This window comes from Geotrypetes seraphini, chromosome 1 (assembly GCF_902459505.1).
Source record: "Geotrypetes seraphini chromosome 1, aGeoSer1.1, whole genome shotgun sequence".
Lineage (NCBI taxonomy): Eukaryota > Metazoa > Chordata > Amphibia > Gymnophiona > Dermophiidae > Geotrypetes > Geotrypetes seraphini.
In genome coordinates, this window is record NC_047084.1 from 238,348,754 (window position 1) to 238,373,858 (window position 25,105).

General features: G+C 43.5%; 2 protein-coding genes across 3 annotated transcripts in view; one reads left to right on the plus strand and one right to left on the minus strand.

The window, feature by feature from the left end:
- The window catches only part of SOD3 (superoxide dismutase 3), a 43,121-nt gene extending 39,602 nt beyond the window's left edge, over nucleotides 1-3,519 (minus strand). The window contains exon 1 of the mRNA XM_033948383.1: nucleotides 3,428-3,519. Within this exon, the coding sequence (XP_033804274.1) occupies nucleotides 3,428-3,439 (12 nt within the window). The 5' untranslated portion in view covers nucleotides 3,440-3,519. The remainder of the gene's footprint in view (nucleotides 1-3,427) is intronic.
- Nucleotides 3,520-4,105: 586 nt separating this feature from the next.
- DHX15 (DEAH-box helicase 15) overlaps nucleotides 4,106-25,105 on the plus strand; it is a 260,868-nt gene continuing 239,868 nt past the window's right edge. Inside the window, exon 1 of one of the 2 annotated variants that reach the window (XM_033948308.1) lies at nucleotides 4,106-4,505. In XM_033948308.1, coding sequence (XP_033804199.1) covers nucleotides 4,435-4,505 — 71 coding nt within the window. In that variant the 5' untranslated portion in view covers nucleotides 4,106-4,434. The remainder of the gene's footprint in view (nucleotides 4,506-25,105) is intronic. The other variant, XM_033948298.1, reaches the window with a different exon arrangement.

Here is a 25,105-nt window from a genome sequence, read left to right on the forward strand (position 1 = left end):
CATGCAGTTTACTATCTGAGTGTGTATGGTGCAGTGGTTAGAGCTAAAGGCTTAGCACCCTGAGGTTGCTAGTTCATATTCCCCATTGCTCCTTGTGACCCTGGGCAACCAGAACAGAAAAGAAATAGGATAAAGGAGCCAAATGTAAATACCACATAGGATATAAGTGGTAATAAATAATTAAAGATAAATAAGATAAGATTAAAGATAAATAAATAAAATATAATAGTGGTACCAGCACTTTACCGCATACAATTTTAATGTTAAAAAACAGCATACAATTGCCATTCTAATGACATCATAACGCTAACACACAATAACGTTATAGATGTCTAAAACTATAGATATGCTTAGATTTGCTCAGCACTGCTGAGCATGATTCTCTATAGTGTGTCTATGCATTATAGAATCGTGTTCAGCATTCAGCTCCTGGACATCTAAACGACGCCTAATTTTTAGACGTCCTTTACAGAATCTGCCCCTTCATGTGTACCATTTCCACTCCACTCAGGGCTCCTTTTACTAAGGTGCGCTAGCGTTTTTAGTGCACAAGATCCCAGGAACCAGCTTCGCCCACCCCACCCTCGACAACCAGCATCGCCACTCGCCCAAACCCTCACAGCGATCGGGCACCGGCATGCAGCACCAACCCACAGGATGTGCGCATACTCAAGGCCTTCTGGCTCCCACTCTCTCCGGTTGTTGGGGCTCGCATATCGAGTCAACACTCGGTTTGCAAGGCAAGATTTGCGAGTGTTTTGCTCGTCTTGCAAAACACTCGCAAAACGCTAAGAGTGCTGAGGGCTTATAAATCCTGTGTACTGTCGGGTCCTCTCCAAGATCCAGGGCCACTAATCTGGTCAAACTCTGGTATCTGATATATTATTCCAACAAAATTGATAAAATTAAAAATTCTTCTTCACTATTCAATATTCTAAAAACAATAGATTCCAAAAATAAAATAAAAAATACTGTTCAAAACTCTACATTAACAGCACAAGATCTTTCTAACGCTTTTAGTCAAAAAATCAACAATATCCGAAACTCCTTCACATCTATCATAAATAGTAATACGACTAACATAGATCAAATCAAAACCGTCCCAACAGCAAAATGTTCAAAATTCAAACTCCCTTCCATTAAAGACATAGAATCTTTGTTTCAACAAATTAATCTAAAAAATTCGGGTTCCGAGATTATCCCTCCGTACTATTTAAAAAAACATATTTCTCATTTTGGACCATTCATTCATCTACTAATACTGAAGAGTTTAATATCTGCAACTGTTCCTCCACTGTGGAAAACCGCCACCATCATTCCTATTATCAAAGATCATAATATCAGCATAAATGACCCCTCTAATTATCGGCCAATAGCTAATCTACCATTCTTGGGAAAACTTATGGAGAAACTAGTATTCAATCAACTCTCTGATTTCATAGAGAGTACCAATGCATTACACCCAAACCAAACAGGGTTCAGAAAATTTCATAACACTGAATATTCGTTAATAGGTCTAACTACCAATATTCAATATCATTTAGATCACCACAAATCTGTCATTTTGTTCTCTTTAGATATTTCAGCAGCGTTCGACACCATAGATCACGATTTATTGTTACAAAGACTAGAATCAATAGGCATAACAGATAATGTCCTTACTTGGTTAACCTCATATCTTGCAGATCGCACCTCCTCTGTTAAATTTAAAAATGAAACATCAAAAGCTTATACTTCTACATTTGGTATCCCTCAAGGTTCTATCTTATCCCCCCTTTTGTTTAACATTTTTCTTTCTCCTTTGTTAAGCATTTGTCATTCCATAGGCTTTACCCCATTTGCATACGCAGATGATGTTCAACTCATACACCCTTTAGATCCCAAATGCGACAACGAAATCAAGTCCATCAATCAAAAATTAGAAATAATTCATTCTTGGTTAAATAAAAACAAATTATCTCTTAACATAAAGAAAACTAAAGCTGTATTATTTACTTGGAAAAATGATATAACTTTGTCAAATCAATTTATTCTTAATAACTCCACACTCAATCTAGTCCCCTCAGTTAAAATTCTTGGTGTTCTAATTGACGAAAAATTCACTTATCATGAACATATTTCTCTAACAGTTAGAAATTGCTTTTTTAAATTACGTCGTATTAGATCAATATCCAAATTTCTGACTCCAAAATCTGTTACAATACTGATCCATTCTTTAGTAATATCTAAACTTGATTATTGCAACGCTCTATTCCTTAACATATCATCAAAAGAAAAAAGGAGATTACAACTGATTCAAAACACCGCAATCAAGTTATATATAATGCAAAAAAGTACGATCATGTTTCTCCGCTGTTGAAAGATTCTCACTGGCTGCCTATTAGCCATAGAATCACATTTAAAATAATGTTACTCATCTTCAAAACTTTAGCTTGTGAAGAACCCCAATTTATATCTAGACTCTTGATACCCTATAATACTCAACGTTCACTTCGTTCCTCTAACCAAAATCTTCTCTCAGTTCCTTCCTTGAAGATTATTGGTACTAGAAGGGCAGATATTTTTTCAGTGACAGGTCCCCTATGGTGGAATGCCCTTCCCCAATATATTCGAGATGAAAAAGATGTTTTAATATTTAAAAAATCATTAAAATCTTATCTATTTAGAGATGCCTTCAATGTTTAAAGCAGATTATGTTTTTTTTAATAGCTGAGATTTTTATGTACCCTTACCTATTGTTTTTTCCCACTTTTCTATTTTAAATGAAATATGTAACTTTTAATTTTTCCATCCCAACTACTTGTTTGTTTTAGTCAAATGTTTATTGTTAATTTGTGAACCTCTTTTACCTTACTATATATTGTAATGTACATCGCTTAGTGATTTCAATAGGCGATAAATCAAATTCTGTTAATAAACTTGATAAACTTGATATCTCCCAGTGTGAGGCTGTATCTTCTGCTAATGAGGACCCTGAGTGGGAGAGTAATGGCATGGAAACCAAATTCTCTTCCTCTCGGTCTTCATCAGACTAACCCCCATCCCCCCTCCTCCTCCCCTCTCCCTTGCCAGGACCCTTGAGGGGTTAACAATGTTGCTGTAATTCAAGTATGCTTCATACATCATGCTAATAAATACCAGAACAAAGTTCTGACCATCAAAGTTGTTTAGATATTTTCTAGACAGGTACTTATTTTGTACTTGGGGCAATGAAGTGTTAAGTTACTTGCCCAGAGTCAGAAGAAGCTGCAGTGGGAACAGAAGTCACAACCTCAGGGTATTAAGGCAGCTACTGTAATCACTAGGCCACTTCTCCACTCAGAGATACTGAATACAGGTACTAGCACCTTTTCCACTGACTGCTAAAACTGGCCGATGGGCCTCAAGTATTAATGAGAAAGTCCAGGGTCCACCCACCAAATTTTACCTTTTCATACATTCTTTGGTGACCTAGCTATTGTATGGCAGATCCTCCACTGATCACTCCACCACTGAAAGATGGCCTGGCATTTCACTACTGGCACCTTTTTTGTTAGAAAAAATACACTATCATTAAATTTGTACCTGAAGCGAAGGAAAGTTAAGTGACTTACTCAAGAATGAAAATATGGGGGGATAAAAAGGTTCTGACCCAAAAAGAGGAAAGATGCAGGAACCTAGCATAATTATACAGTATAACAACCTATTCGGCAGTGAAAAGAAAGTTACCATGGTGCACGTGAAAACAATAAACCATTGCGCAGACGCAAGTGTAAAAATGTAGCCACGCCTCGCAATAGAAATGTCACATTTTTTGCAAAACCATTGTGCTTCTACTCTTATCATAATGCACGTTATGTGTCAGCCGGCAGCTTAAGTAATATTTGCAATTAGAAAAAAAATCATGTAAGCATTTAATTGACATAGTTCTATACTGAAAGGAGAATTGACCCCTAAACTTTAAAGATTCTCGGACTTTGCATCATGGGCACATGCCGTAACGGGGTCGTATTTCCCAGCATCCTATTCGCGCGGTCGAGTTCAAGAGTAACTTTACAAAATAAATTAGGGATAAATAAAATTATTTACAATGTGTAATCACGTAATGTAAAGAAAGAGATTCGAAAACGACACTAGTTTACTTTTTTGGAGGGGGGAGCCATGAACGAACATTGACCCGCCCACCGTTCCCAGCTCCCCGGTTGAGCGGTTCCGGCCGCCATTTTCTGTATCTCCGCTGTGCGGCTCGCGCTCAGCGTGTATGTGTGCGCGCGCACCCCCTCCCCTGGTCGGTAGGTAGGCCGGCCGGCCGGCTTGTTTCCCGGCGGTAGAAGCTCGTGCTACAGTGCCCGAGGCTGAACGATCCGGCGACCGAGAGACGCTTAGTTGTGGGCGAAAGCAAGAAGAAGAGAAACCAAGGGACGGAAGGTGGCGGCGACGGCCGCGCGAACAAAGATGTCCAAAAGACACCGGTTAGACTTGGGAGACGATTATGCAACCAGCAAGAAGCGAGTGAACGTGGATGGGTGAGTGAGGCGGGCCAAGCAGCTCGCAGTCAACTGGGTATTGTGGGAAAGGGTGCGCATTTCCCGGCCGAGACGCCGTGGAAGTGCCGGAGGATGATGGCGGCATTGGTGTTAAGTCCATTTGCTCGATAGTTCTTTTCCATTCTTCAGCTGGCGGTCTTATTGGTTGGGGAGCTGGGCCTGTAAGAGGTTGGCGTGCTCGCCTTTTCTGAGAAGAGTGCGGCCTGCTGTTATCTTCTTGGCTGGCTGAAACGGTGTTGTGTGTGGCCTTGCTGTGGCTGGCGGGAAGTAAAAGCGGAGCGGACTCGCTGCTTAATGCTTTTTTTTTTCACCTAATATGCGGGGCTGATGCTAAGGTTGAATTGTACCCGGCTTAAATTTTGGCTTATCAGAGCAGGCCAATTGTATATACTTTGCCTAAACCTAAGCGACTTCCAGGAAAACATACAGAAGTCACAAACAAATAACATCTTACACCAAAGAACTGTGCATGTGGAAACATACTATTAGAAGCTTTTAAAATCATCTTAAATCTCACTAATACAGCCAAATGACCACATCTCCTGTCATAACAAGCACAATGCTAACGAATGTATTAAGAGATTCTGCATAAACAAATCAGTATTTAAAACTTTATTGTAATGGTGTGTAACAAAAAAAAAAAAAAAATGTCCCGGAAATTTATTCTACTGTGCTGGGCCAAAAAGGCACATGCAGATGTCACTGCATAGCAGACTACTCGGTACATAAACCCTCTTCTTACTATCACTACATTCAAAGCGGTTGGCACTGGAGGATTAAATGACTTGCTCAGTGTCACAAGGAACAGCACTGGGATTTGATCTCTCAACCTCTGGGTCTAGAGGCAGCTCTACCAGTGGGTTGGAGTTTGGAATTAAAAGCAGCTTCAAAGAAATGGGCTTTGAGTCTGGATTTTAATACTTCCAGAAATGGAGCTAGATGTATTGAGTCAGGGAGTTTGTTCCAGGCATACAATGCAGCAGGGCAGAAGGAAATAAGTCTGGGGTTGGCTGTAGAGGAGAAGGGTACAGATATGAAACTTACCTGATGAGTGGAGTGCTCGGAGAGGGAGTGTGGAGAGAGGAGAGATACTGAGAAGCTGCAGAGCGAATATACATGTAGGTCAGAGTAGTTTGAACATATGCAGAAACAGATAGGGAGCCAATGAAGTGACTTGAGGAGGTGGTAATGTGGGCATAGTGAAACTGATGGAATATGAGGTGTATATAGCAGACTTCTGAATAGATAGGAGAGAGAAATGATTTAGCAAAAAGCCAGTGAGATGCAGATTGCAGTAGTCCATATACTGTGTATATATAGCCAAGAAGAAAACCCTTTGGTTGTGGTAGTATACAAAGTCCATTCATTGGGCATTTGGTAGTATCAGTGATGGTAAAAAGATCCATTGGCTTATCTATTTTTTTTCTAGCTATCTCTGTAGTGCAAGTGTACAGTACTCAGGGAGAGATTGAAGAGTCCAGATAATGGTTCCGCCAGGACATCACATAACTCTCTGAGCACTCTGGGGTGTAGATTTTCTGGTCCCATGGCTTTGTTTACCTTGAGTCTTGTCAGTTCGCAGTAGATGTCGCCAAATTCACACCCGGCGACGTCTACTGCGAACTGACAAGACTCAAAGTGAACAAAGCCATGGGGCCGGACAATCTACACCCAGAGTGCTCAGAGTTATGTGATGTCCTGGTGGAACCGTTATCCGGGCTCTTCAATCTCTCCCTGAGTACGGGGAGAGTCCCCTTGGACTGGAAAACAGCTAATGTTGTTCCACTGCACAAAAAGGGTTGCAGGGAAGAGGCTGTGAATTACAGACCGGTGAGTCTCACGTCGATAGTGAGTAAACTCAAGGAAACACTAATTAAGCGTAAATTAGACACGATCCTGAATGAAGAGAATCTACAGGATCCCCGCCAACATGGTTTCACCAAGGGTAGGTCCTGCCAATCCAATTTCATCAGCTTCTTTGACTGGGTAACAAGAAAGCTGGATTTGGGAGAGTCCCTGGATGTCGTGTACTTGGACTTCAGTAAAGCTTTTGATAGTGTCCCAGACCGCAGGTTATTGAGCAAGATGAAATCGATGGGATTAGGAGAAACACTAACTGCATGGGTCAATGATTGGCTGAGTGGTAGACTTCAGAGGGTGGTGGTTAATGGTACCCTCTCTAAAACATCGGAGGTGACCAGTGGAGTGCCGCAGGGCTTGGTCTTGGGCCCGATCCTTTTCAACATATTGGTTGGGGACCTAACTCAGGGGCTTCAAGGTAAAATAACATTATTCGCCGATGAAGCCAAACTATGTAATGTAGTAAGTAATTGCAATTTGTCTGACAGTATGACGCAGGACCTGCTTTTGTTGGAACATTGGTCCTCGACCTGGCAGCTGGGCTTCAACGCTAAAAAATGTAAGGTCATGCACCTTAGCAGCAAAAATCCGTGCAGAACTTACACCTTAGCTAGGACTACAACAGAACGAGATTTAGGAGTGATCATTAGTGAAGACATGAAAACTGCCAATCAGGTGGAGAAGGCTTCATCCAAGGCAAGGCAAATGTTGGGTTGTATCCGCAGAAGTTTCTTCAGCCGGAAGCCCGAGGTCATAATGCCATTGTACAGAACCATGGTGAGACCTCATCTGGAATACTGTGTGCAATTCTGGAGGCCTCATTACCATAAAGATGTGCTGAGAATCGAGTCGGTTCAACGGATAGCCACCAGGATGGTCTCGGGGCTCAAGGACCTCTCGTACGAGGAGGGGCTGCATAAATTGCGGCTATACTCTCTCAAAGAACGAAGAGAGAGGGGAGACATGATTGAGACGTTTAAATATATCACCGGTTGTATCGAGGTGGAAGATATCATCTTCTTTCTTAAAGGACCCTCGGCCACAAGAGGGCATCCGCTAAAACTCAGGGGCGAGAAATTTCGTGGCGACACCAGGAAGTATTTCTTCACCGAAAGAGTGATAGATCATTGGAATGAGCTTCCGGTGCAAGTGATCGAGGCCAGCGGCGTTCCAGATTTTAAGAGTAAATGGGATGCCCATGTAGGATCTCTAAGAGGGTAGAGTTAAGGGGATGGGTCATTAGGAAGGGGATCTCTAGGAAGGTAGTATTAGGGGGGTGGGTCAGTAGAGTGGGTAGACTTGATGGGCTTTGGCCCTTTTCTGCCGTAATTTTCTATGTTTCTATATCCTAAATAATAGCTGAGAAACTTTTTTTCCTCTTTGCTTATAGGTCTCCTACCTTCTAATAAAGATCATGTAATAATTTTTTATTAATCCAATTCAATGTGTGACCCTCCCATCTTGTTTAACCATTAATAGACTAGACTGCAATCAAAACAAGTGAGGCTGATAATGTTTGAGTAATTGGCTTCCTAGAGCCTCATGACCTGTCAAGTGTCTCTTGGCTCTTTTTTTTATTTTAAATCACAATCGAGGAAATTTAATTAACAAGAGGAAGCATCATGTGACAGCAACGAAACTGCCTCCTCATGCTGCCGCCATCTTGATGAACTCAAAACAGTGTGTCTGGTGCAGTCTTCTTCTCAATTAAACTTCCTTGGCTGCCGCCATCTTGATTAACTCAACACAGTGTCTCTGGTGCAGTCTTCTTGTCAATTAAACTTCCTTGGTTTCTAATAGGCTATTTTGGGTGAATCAGTATGGCAACAAGCTGTGCCTATTTGGTTTAATGTCAGTTAATGGGCCAAGCCTGCTCCTGTTGTATCTTGTTAAACCTTAATAACATTATTGCAGAATCTACCTGTATGGGTGCTTTTTTAAACTGTCACTTTCTCTTGGCTTTTCACCACTTTTTTTTTTTTTTTTTTTCTTCTTTATGTGTATTTGTTTGGCCTGAGTGGAACTGGCCTTTTGGTGATGTTGAATGCCTTGTGAGCCTCTCTGAAAGTTTAGGGTCCCTACTTTAGAGCCTAAATACCCTAGTAATGAGATGGGTAAACTATACAGACATATGCTTCGAAAGCTACACACAAGCATTTTCAACAATTTTACAACAGAAACATGCTATAAATCCATGCTAAATTCAAGAGTAGCATTGTCATTTGTTCTTTGCAAAGATGATAGATACTTGCAAATATATTTCTTGGGGGTTGCTTAGTGCAATTCCTTTCTACCCCCTTCAACAAACTCCATCAAGTTTATTTGCTAATATCAGCCTCATCTTTGCTTGGTGAAGCCTAGTGCTGTCTGATTCAGGAAAAAAAATTTTGATTCGATTCTCCTGCCCAATTGGGTGCTTTTTTACAAACATCCTGGTGGGTTTATTTTATAGCCTCTTCACCCACCACACCTCCTTTGCCCTCTCCTACCCACACTGGTGCTTTGGTGTAAACAAAAAAGACTTTTCCTCTCTCTGTTAAATGCTAGCTCATGTTCGCGGTCTAATATCAGCTCTGGCAGGATACAAATTTCAAATCTGACAAATTGTAATCACAAAACAGAAAATAAAATTATTTTTTCTACATTTTGTTGTCTGGTCATTATTCAAATCATTTTGGTTCTAGGCTCTGGTTGTCTTCTGATAACTCGCTTGCCAGGGTCTCCTTTCTTCCTTCTCCGTGCTAACCATCCATCTTTGTCCTCCCCTTCCGTTCCCCTTCCCTCCCTTGGAGGTCTGGCATCTTTCCTTTTTTTCATCTCCATCCCTGCAGCTGGAGATGAAAAAAAGGAAAGGTGCCAGACCTCCAGGGGAGGGAAGGGGAACGGAAGGGGAGGACAAAGATGGATGGTTAGCACGGAGAAAGAAGAAAGGAGACCCTGGCAAGCGATAGATCCTACCATGCCCAGATCCACCATTGGGGTTCAAGAAGGGATTAGACAATTTCCTGAAGGAAAATGGGATAGAAGGGTATAGATAGAGGGTTACTATACAGGTCCTGGACATGATGGGCCACCGCGTGAGCGGACTGCTGGGCATGATGGACCTCTGGTCTGACCCAGTAGAGGCACAGCTTATGTTCTTATTTCTCAACTACCTTTTCATCCAGCATCTCTCCCTCCTTTCCCACCACCCTAGGGTCCACCAGCTCTCCCATCCGTTTCCCAACTACCCTCCTATCCAGTATCTCTATCTCAACCTCCTCTACACCATCCCTTGTGTCCAACTTTTCTCTCTTTCTATTCCTTCCCTCCCTAAATCCCATTGTCCACCATGTTTCTCCCTCTCCTCTGTTTTTAGATCCATTATTTCTCACACACACCCCAGTCCAGAATATGCACATCTCTTTGGACCCTCCCTCCATGTACTTCTACACCATGCCCCCCCGAAGGCCTGAATATTCCCCCCTTCTTTACAGCGTCCTCTGGCTTCTCCCTGGCCTCCTGGTCTTACCTTCAGCTAATTACGGCAGCCTGCAGAGAGGATTGCTGGTGCTGTGCTGATCCTAGCAGGCTGCCATCAACCTCCACAGCATGTTTGCTCTGCATCAGTCCCACCCCTCCTTTGACGTCAGGGGCAGGATCACGGCAGAGGGAACGTGCTGTGGAGGACGACTGCAGCCTGCTAGGATCACTACAGCACTGGCGATCCTCTCTGCAGGCTGCCATAATTAGCTGAAGGTAAGACCGGGAGGCCAGGGGGAAGCCGGAGGACACTACAAAGAGCAGAAACTCAGAGAGCCAACACCCTATCTGTAGAGGCACCCTCAGCTCTCTGGCGTCATTGTGATTTTTGGGGAGGTCATGTAGGACAGGCGGAGGCAGGCTGAGAGCGCTTGTATCCCACAAAGCGACCCCCTGGAACCTTGAAAGGACCTTTGTGTCTAAAAGAGAATATGTTTTGTAGTCCAGAAAATTACGCCTGGAGCCCTAAAAAGTTTTGTTCGGCTATAACGGACATGCAGGTTCTGCCTATAAGGCATGTGGCGTGCCAGTGATACAGTATCAAAATGCGTACATCACTAAAACATATGAAAGAAATGCAGCCCAGAAGAAAATGACATTTTTCTTTCCAGTACAGTGTGACATAATACTTTAGAACAGGGGTGTCCAACCTGCAGCCCCGTGAAGTAATTTGTGTGGCCCCGGTCGAGAGAGATGCAGTGTTTTCCTCTGTTGCCCTCGAGTGTTTACCATCTTGCTGGCTCCCTCCTCTGTCTTGCTGAAGCGTTTGTACGGCCCCAGTAATATTTTTTCCGGCCAATGCGGCCCAGGGAAGCCAAAAGGTTGGACACCCCTGCTTTAGAACATTTTTTAGTGTTCTGGTTTTGCAATCATTTCGTGCCATACCAATGTTTTGCTGAGCTTTGTTATTGATGTTGCTGATATGCTTGTGCAGTGACTTCTGTTCATTGATTGTATGTTGTTGTTTCAAGTTGACCTAAATAAAGTTTTTAAAAAATGCAACTCTGATAACGGATTGTTTGCCAGGTCCCTTGAAGTCCGTTATAACGAGATTATACTCTGAGCTACCTGGAACAAAGGTGGTAGAGAGATCCCCTCTGAACAAAGGCCTTAAATGTAGAGGTCAATATGGGGTAATTTTTGATTGCAGCAATTTATAAAACTGAGCGAAACCCATCAGGACCAGGAGCTTTCACGAACCGACTAGCCTGAATAACCAAAGACACCTCATCTTCTGAAATGAGGGCGCATAGCAGTTGTTGACCTTAGGTGCTGGAATGTTATCCAAATGCATCTCATCTGCTAACCCTTGTACAGAGAGCGAATCATATTGCGCTTGATTAAAAGTTCAAAATACCTCAGCTACCTCTCGGCCCGTACATACCAAGACACCTCCACCTGCACCACCCCCTTAGAACTGATAGAAAATTTTGACCCTTTGCTCAATGTCAATTGAAAGGATCTTCCCCTGCCCTTTTTCCAGACATTGCAAGGACACCTTTGTCACGTTTAGGGCCTCTGGCCTGCTTTACCATTCGGGATGATACATTAAAATACTGCATAGTTACCTCAGTAGTCCAACTTTGTAAGGATCTGTACTTTATTAGCATGATTTGCAATTTGTAGCATTGCCTTGTGTTTCGCAAGTAATCTGTCATAATCAATGCATTTAGGGCATGAATTGATATTTTGCTTTTTCAGTATTTTAGTGGAAGCAAATCCATCTGTGATTGCAATGTAGCTTGCAATAGCATCTTAAGCTTGACCTATTTTACACTTTCCTTAGCAACAGCAGCAGATGACTCCAGAGACTAGTGAGGGGATACCGCACATCTACCATTTGGTTTAAAAAAAAAAAAAAGAGAGACCGTTTAGGAGTAGTGCTTCCTTTAAGCTTAGACGTCTCCATCGCAGAACATGGAGGAAGAGAGGTCGGGAGGTGAGAAAGAGACTTCCAGCTCCGGCGTAACTTCCAAGTCCCAGGAGGGCAACGCCATGGCACTTCGCACTCCAGCAGCAAGAGGAGGTCTGGCGGTGAAGTCAAGCAGTGTCTGGCGCATCAGCATAGACAAATCCAAAGGTAAGGGCCACATTTGGATTGTGCTTTTGCGTATGGTATGCAGCATTTTGTGGGGAGAAATTCAAAATCCAAGAGCTCAACCTCAACCCGCTTAGCTCACTGCCGCCAACTTGGCCACACACCCCTGCTGTGAACCCTGATAGGTCTCCTCCTCTCATGAGCTCCGTGATGGATGTGGATTTGCAGGATCTGCATGATTTGGACATAGGGTAGTCTCTGTTGAATGAGGCAGACTAATCCACAGCCCTTCATCTTTTCTATAGAGAGGAGCTCCCCGCATTTATTACTAAGGTGCTCCAGGGGCTACAGATTTCTCAGGACATGTCACAGTTGTCGGCGCTACCTTACCCTCTCATGGCCGGCACAAAGAAGCCCTCAAAGTCCTTTCCGGTTCGTGAAACCATGAAGGAGCTCATTGAGGCTCAGTGGACTTCTCCGGAGGCAGGATTACGAGTGGGAAAGGCGATGCGCCAGTTGTACCTGCTGGTGCTGGATGAGACGGAGAGTTTACAATTACCTAGAGTGGACACGCTGGTGGCGGTGGTTACCAAAAAGACCACCCTTCTGGTGGAAGTGGGGTTGCTTTGAAGGCATGCAGGACCGAAAGCTGGAGGCATCAATTAAGTCATTGTTTGTGGCAGCCCTGACTTTGCAGGCAGTGGTGTGTACTTTGTATGCGGCTTGAGCCTGTCTGAAGTGGGGCAGCAAATGGTGCACTGGTGCTGCCCTGCCTCCGGAGTTCCTGGATGTGGAGACGGGTTTGGTGTACTTGGTGGATGCCTTGTATGACATCATTTGCGCTTCGGTTAAACAGATGGCTCTGGCAGTGGTGTCACGTCGGTCCTTGTGGCTTCGCCATTGGACTGTGGATGCGGCTTTTAAGTTGCGGCTGGTTCGCCTTCCGTTTAAGGGCCATTTATTGTTTGGTGAGAATTTGGAGAGATTGGTTAAGGATTTAAGGGCCATTTATTGTTTGGTGAGAATTTGGAGAGATTGGTTAAGGATTTCAGGGATTCTAAATCCTAGCATTTGCCAGAGGATAAGCCTAAGAATTCCTTTAAGGCGCAGCCGATCTGTCCACGTTTTAAAGATACCAAGAGGTATAGGCCCGGTAAGCCGTCTTACCCTTCCTGTTATGGGTCTTCTCTCTCTTCTAACCCGAAATTTCCTCAGAAGGGTTTCTTTCATCCTGCTAAAGCCTCCAACTTTCAGTCATCCCGTCCTCTGGCCTCCCGTGCTTCTCAATGATGGGGATCTTGGCTCCCTCCGTCGATGTGATGGGGCCGGCTGTTCTTCTTTATGATGCAGTAGGCCAAGATCATTTCTAACCAGTGGATCTTAGACATTATTTGAGACAGTTACAGGTTAGAGTTCTCCTCTCCCATTGCAGATTTTCTTGGTGAACCCGTGTTCGGGAGCTGCCAAAGTGGCATCAGTACAAAGCACCCTCAGATACTCCTGGACATGGGGGCTGTGGTTCCAGTGCCTCAGGAGCAACGGGGACAGGGGAGATATTCCATTTATTTTGTAGTGCTGAAGAAAGGGGGGGTCTATCAGGCCAGTTCTGGATCTCAAGCGAATCAGTCAGTTTCTCCATGTCAGACAATTCAGAATGGAGACAGATTGGTGATTGCTGCGGTCCAACCGGGCAAATTTCTTATGGCTCTGGACTTCAAGGAAGCATACTTGCATATCCCCATCTGGCTCCCACACCAACGGTTCCTGTGCTTTGCGATTCTAGATCATCATTATCAGTTTTGGGCAATGCCCTTCAGCTTGGCCACGGTGCCATGCACCTTTTCCAAGGTAATGGGTGGTGGTGGCAGCCTTTCTTTGCAAAGAGGGCATCTGGGTTCACCAATACTTGGACAATTGGTTGATCTGAGCTTCTTCCCGTCAAGAAAGTTTGCGGGTTACTCGGAGGGTAATTTCTCTGCTACAGTCGTTGGGCTGGGTGTTAAACTTTTCGGAAAGTTCCCTTGTTCCTGCCCAGTCGTCGGTGCTTCTGGGAGTTGAATTCGACACGGCCCAGGGGAGGGTCTTTCTGCCAAAGGACAGGGGCATGAAGTTGCAGTCGCAGGTTCGCTTGCTGATCTGGGTGCTGCTCCCACAGGTGTGGGATTTTGTCCAGGTTTGGGGCTCTTTGGTGACAGCTCTCAAGGTAGTTCCCTGGGCCCACTTTCATATGAAGCGTCTTCAGTGGTCTATTCTCTCGCTATGGTCTCCGGTGTCTCAAGATTACGAGCGTCGCCTTCATTGGACGCCCCAGGCCCTGCGCAGCATGGATTGGTGGCTGGACAGTGCCAGTCTGTTCCAGGCAATGCCCCTTACGACTCCGGAGTGGCTGGTGGTCATGACATGCTAATCTGGGGGGCTCAGTGCATGCAGGCATTGGCACAGGGTTTGTGGTCCCTGGGGGAGGCTTGGTGTTCATCAATCTCCTGAGAATCTGATTCAGGGCAGACAGACAAGGGTCCTCATTGGTCACAGTGTCACATTGGTCGTGTACATCAGGCAAGGCGGCACAAGGAGCCCTCAACTAGCTCAGGAGACTCGGACTCTGCTTCTGTGGGCCGAGTCATGTCTTCTGCTTTTGCCGGCAGCTCACGTTGCGGGGTTGGCCAACATTCAGGTGGATTTCTTCAGCTGAAATCTTCTAGATCCAGAAGAGTGGGAACTGTTGCAGGAGGTGTTCCAGCTCATAGTTCAAAGGTGGGGGCATTCAGAGTTGGACCTCATGGCCTTGGTTTGAAATGCAAAACTTCCTTGTTTCTTTAGCAGATGGTCGAGAACCATCTTCCGAGGGGGTGGATGCGTTGGCTCTCCCGTGGCCTCCAGAAAGCCTTCTGTATGTCTTTCCCCTCTGGCAGATGATAGGCCAAATGTTACATTGGGTTGCTTACTTCAGGGGAAAAGTAGTCCTTGGCTGTGCCGTCCTTGGTATGTGGATCTGCTGGGTCTGGCGATGGGGGTTCCTTTTCAGCTGCCGGTAATTCCAGATGTGCTAACGCAGGGTCAGATACAGATGGATGATTCCTCCTGTTTTGGTCTTATGGTCTGGGTATTGAGCGGTCAAGGCTGAGGCATAAGGGATTTTTGGAACAGGTTATTTCTACTCTGCTGCAGGCAAAGAAGAGGTCTATGTCTACAGCTTATGCCCTGGTGTGGAGAGTTTTCAAGTCATGGTGTAGTCAGTGGAATCTTTCCCCTTTCCAGGCTTCTCTATCTCATATTCTAGACTTCTTACAGAACGGAGTATCTAAAGGGTTGACATACAATTCCCTCTAGTTTCAAATGGTGGCCATTGCCTTGGCTTCTAAGCCTGATGTACACATTCTGAAAGGGGTGCGATGTCTTCATCCTCCTTTGCGGAGGCCCTGTCCAGACTGGAGCCTTCACCTGGTGCTTTGTGGTTTGCAGGGTGCCCCCTTCAAATTGAGTGTGACTTCCCTCAAAGATATCACCTTGAAGACGGTCTTTCTGGTGATTCTGACATTGGCACGTTGCGTGTCTGAGCTGCAGGCTTTGTCCTGCAGGCATCCCTTTCTGTAGGAATACCACACAGGAAATACACACGCAGTCTTAGAGTCGGGAAGGAGGCGCTGCCAGGGGCTAGCTCCGAGTCCCTTTTTATTATGCTTCTAGTAACTCCCTCGTTTACACATCTCATGATTGGTGGGTACAAAGGTACATGCTTTTACATTGGTGGATACAAAGAAAGATACATGCTTATACATTGTGATCACTCTCCCTATACCTCGTGATCATTCTCCAACTCAGCACTTAGACAAGGGCCTGATTAACAAGTGGACAGAGCCTAAGTCTTTGCACATATGCAGTGCCTGTCAGCTGATGTCCTTTCCAAAAAAGGACAGCTCAAATAAGATAAGCATGTGACAGTCCAAAGGTTATAATGCATACTCCTTAAACTATCTTAATTAGCCTTAAGCTCAGGGCCTGCACGTAGGCAAAGTCTGATTGTTGCCCATATAAGGGATAAGGATAAACCTGTATCAGGTTAATATGTGACAAGGGCCTTGTGACAAGATGCTAGCATTTTCCTTTATTTAGAATGGCTGCATGGCAAGAAGGGAGAGGAATGGGAATAATTAATAATTCTTTCACAGGGGCTTAATTCTTACTCAGGGCCTAGATCCGTGTGCCGACCTAGCCTGGTTCAGAACTGCCTGTGTGCTGACCTTGCCTGTGTTCTTATGCCTTGGATCAGAACTTATCAGACCTCCATCCCTACACCTTTCTGCGTTTCACAGCTGCTAGGGTGTCAGTACGGCCGGTTCCTTTCTTCCTTCCTAAGGTGGTTTCTTCTTTTCATGTCAATCAGTCTTTGTTTCTCTCCGTCACACTTCTGGACTTTGCACCTTCTCGATATGCATAGGATGCTGTTACACTATCTTCAAGTTTCTAATGACTTTAGGCAGTTGCATCACCTCTTTGTCTTGTTCTCGGGCCCTAAGAAGGGCTTGGCGGCTTCCAAGGTTTTGGTGACCCGTTGGGTCAGGGAGACTGTTTCTTCTGCATACTTGCCAGCTGGTAAGCTGGTTCCACTGGATTTGTGCGTGCACTTCACTAGAGCGATCACGACTTCTTGGGTGGAGCCCAGAGGCTTTTCCTTAGAGAAGATTTGTAGGGCCGCCACGTGGTCCTCCTTAAATACATTCTCCAAGCATTATTGTTTGGATGTGACTGTGCATGGGGAGTCTGCATTTGGTGCTTTGGTTATCACAGAGGCTGCGTTGGCTTCCCTGCCTGCTGAGGATTGCTTTGCTACATTCAACTAGTCTCCGGATTCATCTGCTGCTGTTGCTAAGGAAGGAAAAATTATGCCTTACTTGTTAATTTTCTTTCCTTTAGACACAGCAGATGAATCCAGAGCCCCATCCATTCAGGGTTTGAGATTTTTCGTGTTTTTTCGCTTAGTTGTTGCAGTTGCTTTTTTGTTGTTGTTGGTCCATGAGTGGACTTTGTTCTGGGAAAGAAGTTTTTTGTATATACATGCAGCGGTGTGGTTCCTGATGCTTGGGCAAGGAGTGATACTGAAGGGCTTCCATCCAAGAGGAGCACCTGCAATTCATTTTTCTATCTTCACCTGCTGGTAGATGTGCGGTATCCTACTAGTCTCTGGATTCATCTGTTTTGTCTAAAGGAAAGAAAATTAATAGGTAAGGCATAATTTTTCCTTGCATAGCCTTTGAGTTTTTTTACTGACTTTTTGGAACTAAAGTGGTGATTGTACGAGGCTGAAATTAGCCTTGTCTGCAGAGTCCAATGTATCTCATCTGATGAGTCTTAATCATATCTTGCCTGCATCTAGGGCACAGTTTCTGCCCAGGTTAGAAGTTAGATCTTCAAAGCCTGTAACCGATCTGCTATTTATTGGGAATGTCCATGGAATGAAACCTTTTAGAAAAGAAGAGAGAATCAAGCTGGAGGGAAGATGTACTAAGGGGTGAGGGAAAGGATGAACATGGCAAGAGGGGTGAGACTAGGAAGAAAAAAAATCAAGATTTAAGAGGGTGAAGGACATGGTTCAAAAGCAAACCAGTGCCAGTTACTAGAGAATGACATAGGGAAAAAATTTGTCCCTGTCCCTCCCCCGTCACTACTGTCCCCACAGCATCCATACAAGACTCAGTACTGCAATATTTAGCTTATTCCTTATAAATCAAAGTTCTGCCTGCTGAACTAGAGAAAGAGATGTTCAGCTGGAAGGGCTTTGTTTATAAATTTTTATCAAAACAACTAATATACTACTTTAGCCTAAAGCAAAAAAAAAAGGAAAATAAATAGAATTTTTTTTTTCTACCTTTGTTGTCTGGGTTCTGCTTTCCTCATCTTCTCCTCATTCAGTTCCTTCCATCCACTGTCTGCCTTCTCTCTGCATCTTCCATTTGCTCTGTTACTGTGCCTCTTCCATCTCTCCCTCCACCCCCCCCCAATTGGTCTGGCACCCATCTCTTTCCCTCCGCTCCCCCCATAGTCTGGCATCTCTGTCTTCTCCCCACTCTCTGTTCCCCATTTCCCTTAAGCGCCTTCTCTCCACTCGCTCTTCCCCCACTCTCTCTTCTCCATTTCCCTTCAGCATCTGCTCCTCCCCACGCCACCTTCCCCAGTTCTCTTCAGCGTCTGTTCCTTCCCACCCCACCTTCCCCAATTTCCTTCAGCGTCTGTTCCTCCCCACCCCGCCTTTCCTTCCTTTCTCCCTCCCTGTTCTGTACCTTCGTGGCAGGCGATTTCTAGATTTCCTTCCTATGAGCAGCCGGAGCGTTGAAGTTGCGTGTGGCTGCAGGAAAGGTCATCTCTGATGCAACTTCCGGTTATGTCAGAGATGACCTTTACGGCAGCCACATGCAACTTCAACGCTCCGGCTGCTCGGAAGGAAATTTAGAAATCACCCGCCACGAAGGTAAGGGGCAGGGAGGGAGTAAGGGAGATGCTTGGACGGGGCAGCAGCGATGATAACATAACTTTATTCTTCTATATTGCCACAATCAGACAATTTCTAGGCGGTTTACACCGAAGATTGCTGGACAATCAGCGAAGTACAAAATATAAATAGCAAAAGTACAACATATTTCTTAAGAATAGTCAGAATAGAATTATTGTTATTAATATAACTTCTATTTAGGAAATGAATTTATCAAACAATACAGTCTTAATTTCTTTCCAAAATGCTTCGTAAATCCTGGCTCCACTGATGTAATTACCCAACCAGGACTGCTGCTTACTTGCTTGAAACATAAAAGTCCCATCCAGAAAAGACCTGTATCTACAATCAGTAATTTTTGGGTAGACAAATAAATTACAATTTCTGGTTATCCTCTTAGGTAGGGGGCCAATCCTCAAACCAGCTTAAAGCAAATGCAAGAGAATTTAAACATTACTCGTGCCTCTACCGGCAACCAGTGCAGCAGTCTATAGTAGGGACTAACATGATCACTTTTCTTCAGCCCAAATATCAGATGTACAGAGGGAAGGAGATGTTTGGACTGGGCGGCGGCAGCGGAGGCGTTCAGTAAGGAGGGAGGGAGCATGACTGCTGACCGCACGTGTTCCCTCCCTTAACTGCGGGGACAAGGCCATTCACTGCTCCACGGGGTGGTGAATGGCCTTGCCCTATAGCTGTGGTGAACACTGTTTTTTACCCCACCATTTTGGCGGGTTACCTGCGTCTAGCCGTGGGTAACAGCCACTATGTCATTCTCTACCAGTTAACCCAAAAACATTGAAGACTTCAACACCACAGTTAAATAGCTACATAAGAGAACCTGAACCCCCCCCCCCCCATCACAATCACTCGGTCTTCCAGGTACTAAATTTTAAATGAGCAGTAGGAAGGTATTATGCAACTGATTTTTGGTTCAAGCAAGATCCTTTTTAAAAAATTGGAATGAGTGGGCATGGAAAAGCAAATCATGAGCTATCACTGGTCAAGATGAGAGATGAAAGGAAGTGTGAAGTGATTTTGTCTGATCTTAATTTTTCTAGAATTATAGTGAGCAGAAATTTCATAAGAAATTTCATAATCTGCTTCATCAGCAAGAGTTGTAAAATTTGCAGTAAGAATGTGAAATGTTAATTTTGAATCGTATTTGGATTATATTAACTTGTAAACCAAGGCACATTGATAGCTAGTAAGTTTGCCAGGGCTACTATGTCACTAAATTTTATTAAAATTGGAGATGTGCAGCTAGGAACCTCTTATTCAACTTGCAGTAAATCGTCAACATTGTCCATTTTGATGGCAATTTACAACTATGTGAAAGCAGTGGATGTAGTAACCTGAGTTAGCATAGCAAGCCCAACAAGCTTAGCTGCACCATGCAATTTCACACGTCTAGCTCATTTGCATATTATACAATAGGATGCCAAAGATGCTCTTTTTTTTTACCATTGCATGTATAAGCATGTAAATAATGCCAAGTTTCCAAGTTTATTAAATAATTTGATTAATCGCCTTCTCTACATTCAAGGCGATGTACAAAATAATACAAATAATTATAAACATAGGTAAAATATTGTATAAATAAACAATGTTACAAAAACAAACACAATTTAAAATAAGAATTAAGTTGTTAAGTACTATATTGAAACAACGGGAAAGTTCATTAATGGTTACATTCTATATTAAATTCAAAATATAAAGGTAAAAACATGGGGGGGGAAGAAAGACAGTAAAAAAGTGGATAAAAAATAATAAAAGATCATTATTCACTAAAAGCATCGTTAAAAAGGAAACTTTTGAGCTTAATCTTAAATTTTTCAAGGTTCTTTTCTTCTCTTATATGTATTGGGAGATCATTCCAGGACTGAGGAGCTGTCACTGAAAAAATAGTGAGCCGTCTAGTATTAATGATTTTTAACGAGGGAATGGTCAATAGATGTTGATCCTGTGATCTCAATGTTCTAGAAGTGGTATATGGAATTAAGACTCTATGGATAAAAGCGGGATTTTGAAAAATGAGAGTTTTAAACGTGAGTAGGCATATCTTAAATAAAATGCGGTGTGCTACAGGAAGCCAATGAGATTCTTTAAGTAAGGGTGTGATGTGCATGCATTTGAGACCTAGCTTCTGGCCAAAGCAAGGCCAGGTCAAATATGAAATAGAATGGCTTTTGTAGCAAAAAAGGTGCTTTTGAAAGTGAGATTAAAAAAAATTTGGATGATATTTGCACCCCAAAAAATGGTCAAAATTTGTATAAAGCACTAATCTAATTTTTTTGTGTAATTATATCTTTACTTCCAATTGGCTGCAAAGCCTCTTAATGCAAATTCTTTCTATGTGCATGCCATGACTGCTGGTACATTTATGACTTGAATCGAAATACAGGTCAGGAGCAATGAGGAGTCAAAGTAGGCATTAAATATCTTTTATATGGCTCATAAAAGGGAAGTAAACTAATGTTGCATTCCAAACTTTGCACATGAAGTTAGTGCCAGGAGTTGTAGTAATCCACAATGTTTCAAATCTCTTGGAATGCTTTGTTGGGCTGTAGCAGCTGGACAGAGTTGCCATTTTGTGTTACACAGAGCACAGCACTCTGAAAATAACCTACATTTGATAGCCTCTAGGTCTCAAACCAATAGAGATCCAGCTGAAAAATTTTACATGGTTTTATTTGCAGCTATAGGGAGCATCCACACAAAATGTTATTCAATTTGGAGGAGATTGAGTAGGGATAACTTTTACTATTGGACCACTTGACATGGAATCACCCCAAGGCTAGTGTAATGTGATAGATTTTTCATTAACATGTGGATGTTAAAAATTGTAATCATTATTAAAATTCTTATTCTAAAGAGCTTCTTGCAAAATGCAGGATCCTTTTAAAAGTATAATTGAAGCCAGCCATACTAAGTGTTTGATACTTAGTTACAGAGAAATTTGACAGAAAAGGATTGGAGTTTGACACATTTTTTAAATAAATAGAATAAATCTCTCACACAAGACCTAGGCGAGTTATAAGTAACATTCATAAAATTCTAGATCAGATATGGGCAAACTATGGCCTGCAGCCATATCCGGCCAGTTTAGTTTTTTAATCCATCCTGCCGACCAAACCCCATCAACCGTGAGCCCTAAATACCTCCCTCCAGAGCAGCTTCGGGCTGGCAGCACTCTTAACAGGCTGTTTCGCAGCCTTCTCTCATCGGGAAATTTCTTGTGCCGCATCACTGATGATGTCTTCAGTAACAAGGCACACGGAAGGCCCTGACGAGAGAAGGCCATGAAGCAGCCTGTTTAGAGTGCTGCCAGCCTGACTCTGCTCTGGAGGGAGTTATGTAGGGCTTGCGGTCGGTGGGCTTCGGATGGGAGGGAAGGATTGGAGGGTCAGCGGGGGTTCTGCGGCAGGGGCAGGTGCTCAAGTGTTTTGCTGCACAAGGGATGGAAGGTTGAAAGCTGGGTAAGGGTTCTTTTTAGGAAGGACAGAGATGGTAAAAAAGGTAGAGGAGTAGCTCTCTATGTAAAGATCAATATCCAAGCGACCGAAATGCAAGAGACCTTGGGAAAGGAAGAAGCGATATGGATCGTTCTGAAAAGAGAAGATGGAACTTCTATCTACGTGGGTGTAGTCTACAGACCGCCGACTTAATCGCAGCAAATTGATAAGGATCTGATTGTGGCTATCCAAAAGTTTGGAAGGAAAGAGGAGGTTCTGCTGTTGGAAGATTTCAACCTGCCAGATGCGGACTGGAATGTTCCGTCAGCGGAATCGGAAAGAAGTAGGGAGATTGTGGATGCCTTTCAAGAGGCTCTGCTCAGACAAATGGTGACGGAACCCACAAGGGAAAAAGCGATATTGGATCTGGTCCTCACAAATGGAGAGAGTATCTCTAATGTTCCAGTGGGTGCTCACCTGGGAAGTAGCGATCATCAAATGGTTTGATTTGATATAACGGCTAAAGTGGAGAGCGGCTGCACGTTACTTAAAGTCCTAGATTTCAAACGTACGGACTTTAATGCAATGGGAGAGTACCTGAAGAAAGAGCTATTAGGATGGGAGGACATAAGAGAAGTGGAAAGACAGTGGTCTAAGCTGAAAGGAGCAATAAAAATGGCTACGGACCTTTATGTGAAGAAAATCAGTAAAAACAAGAGAAAAAGGAAGTCGATATGGTTTTCCAAACTGGTGGCGGAGAAAATAAAGGTGAAAGAGTTGGCGTGCGTGAAATATAAAAAAAACCAAGAAGAGGAGTGCAGAAAGGACTACAGGGTGAAACTGAAAGAAGCCAAGAGAGGGATACGTCTAGCGAAAGCACAGGCGGAAGAACAAATGGCTAAAAATGTAAAAAAGGGAGACAAAAATTTTTTCAGATATATTAGTGAAAGGAGAAAGATGAAAAATGGAATTACTAAACTAAAAGATGCTGGGAACCGATATGTGGAGAGTGATGAGGAAAAAGCAAATGTGCTAAACAAATACTTCTGTTCTGTGTTCACAGAAGAAAATCCAGGAGAAGGACCGAGATTGTCTGGCAAAGTTACACGAGAAAATGGAGTAGATTTTGCGCCGATCACGGAGGAGAGTGTTTATGAGCAACTTGAAAAACTGAAGGTGGACAAAGTGATGGTATTGATCAGTACCATCCCAGGATACTAAGGGAGCTCAGAGAGGTTCTGGCGAGTCCTATTAAAGACTTGTTCAACAAATCTCTGGAGACGGGAGTGATTCTTGGGGATTGAAGGAGAGCGGATGTGGTCCCTATTCATAAAAGTCACAGGGATGAAGCAGGAAACTATAGGCCGGTGAGCCTCACTTCAGTTGTTGGAAAAATAATGGAAGTGTTGCTGAACGATCGACTGAGCCGGCCAGACGCGCTGCTGCTCCAAAAGGAAGGGAAGGGGGAAGAGAAATGCTGTTTTGATTGTGTCCAAACCGCGGGCCACAAAATAGCACCTGGCCACATGTTTGAGACCGCTGGTCTAATGCTTGGCAACTAAAATTCAATGCAGAGTAATGCATTTGGGGATTAATAATCGGAAGGAACCGTATATGCTAGGAGGAGAGAAGCTGATGTGCACGGACGGGGAGAGGGACCTTGAGGTGATAGTGTCCGAAGATCTAAAGGCGAAAAAACAGTGTGATAAGGCATTTGCTGCTGCCAGAAGGATGCTGGGCTGTATAAAGAGAGGCATAGCCACTAGAAGGAAGAAGGTGTTGATGCCCCTGTACAGGTCATTGGTAAGGCCCCACTTGGAGTATTGTGCACTTGGAGTATTGTGTTCAGTTTTGGAGACCGTATCTGGCGAAGGACGTAAGAAGACTTGAAGCGGTACCAGAGGAGGGCGACGAAAATGATAGGAGGCTTGCGCCAGAAGATGTATGAGGAGAGACTGGAAGCCCTGAATATGTATACCCTAGAGGAAAGGAGAGACAGGGGAGATATGATTCAGACGTTCAAATACTTGAACATAATCTTTTGCAGAGAAAGGAAAATGGTAAAACCAGAGGACATAATTTGAGGTTGAGGGGTGGTAGATTCAAAGGCAATGTTAGGAAATTCTACTTTACGGAGAGGGTGGTGGATGCATGGAATGCGCTCCCGAGAGAGGTGGTGGAGAGTAAAACTGTGACTGAGTTCAAAGAAGCGTGGGATGAACACAGAGGATCTAGAATCAGAAAATAATATTAAAAATTGAACTAAGGCCAGTACTGGGCAGACTTGCACGGTCTGTGTCTATATATGGCCATTTGGTGGAGGATGGGCTGGGGAGGGCTTCAATGGCTAGGAGGGTGTAGATGGGCTGGAGTAGGTTTTAACGGAGATTTCGGCAGTAAGAACCCAAGCACAGTACCGGGTAGAGCTTTGGATTCTTGCCCAGAAATAGCTAAGAAGAAAAAATTTAAAAATTTAAATTGAATCAGGTTGGGCAGACTGGATGGACCATTTGGGTCTTTATCTGCTGTCATCTACTATGTTACTATGTTCTGTTGCACAGGGAGATGGAGGTATAGAAAGATGCTCTTGGTCCAGCCCCTCTGTCAAATTTAAGAACCCATTGTGGCCTATGAGTCAGTTTGCCCACCCCTGTTCTAGACACATCATACAAGTATCAGCAACATGTGATAACCATAGTCTAGTTCCATATTCAATAATCGTAGAAAGCTTGCACAAATTAGTTTTTAAGCAGTTTACAAAACTGATCAATACCTTTACATCAGTGGTCTCAAACTTGTGGCCCGCCAGGTACTATTTTGAGGTCCTCGGTATGTTTATCATAATCACAAAAGTAAAATAAAACAGTTTTTTCATCATATGTCTCTTTAGCTATAAATTACAATATTATTATTAAGATATGGCCAAAAGGAAAGATTTATATACTATAAAGAGTTTTACCTCATGCAAAATTGTCATTTCTTTAATAAGACATTAACTATTTTTTCTGCGGTCCTCGAATTACCTACAAATCCAAAATGTGGACCTGCAAAGGGTTTGAGCCCACTGCTTTACATAAACGTACAGTTTTGGTAACTTATTCCACATTCTAGCTTCAGCCACTGAAAATGCTGACTGACCTGTTGTCACATATCGAACAGTATCCAATTTTAGACATATAGCAGTTTCAGACCTTAACTTCCTACTTGGTACATGTAC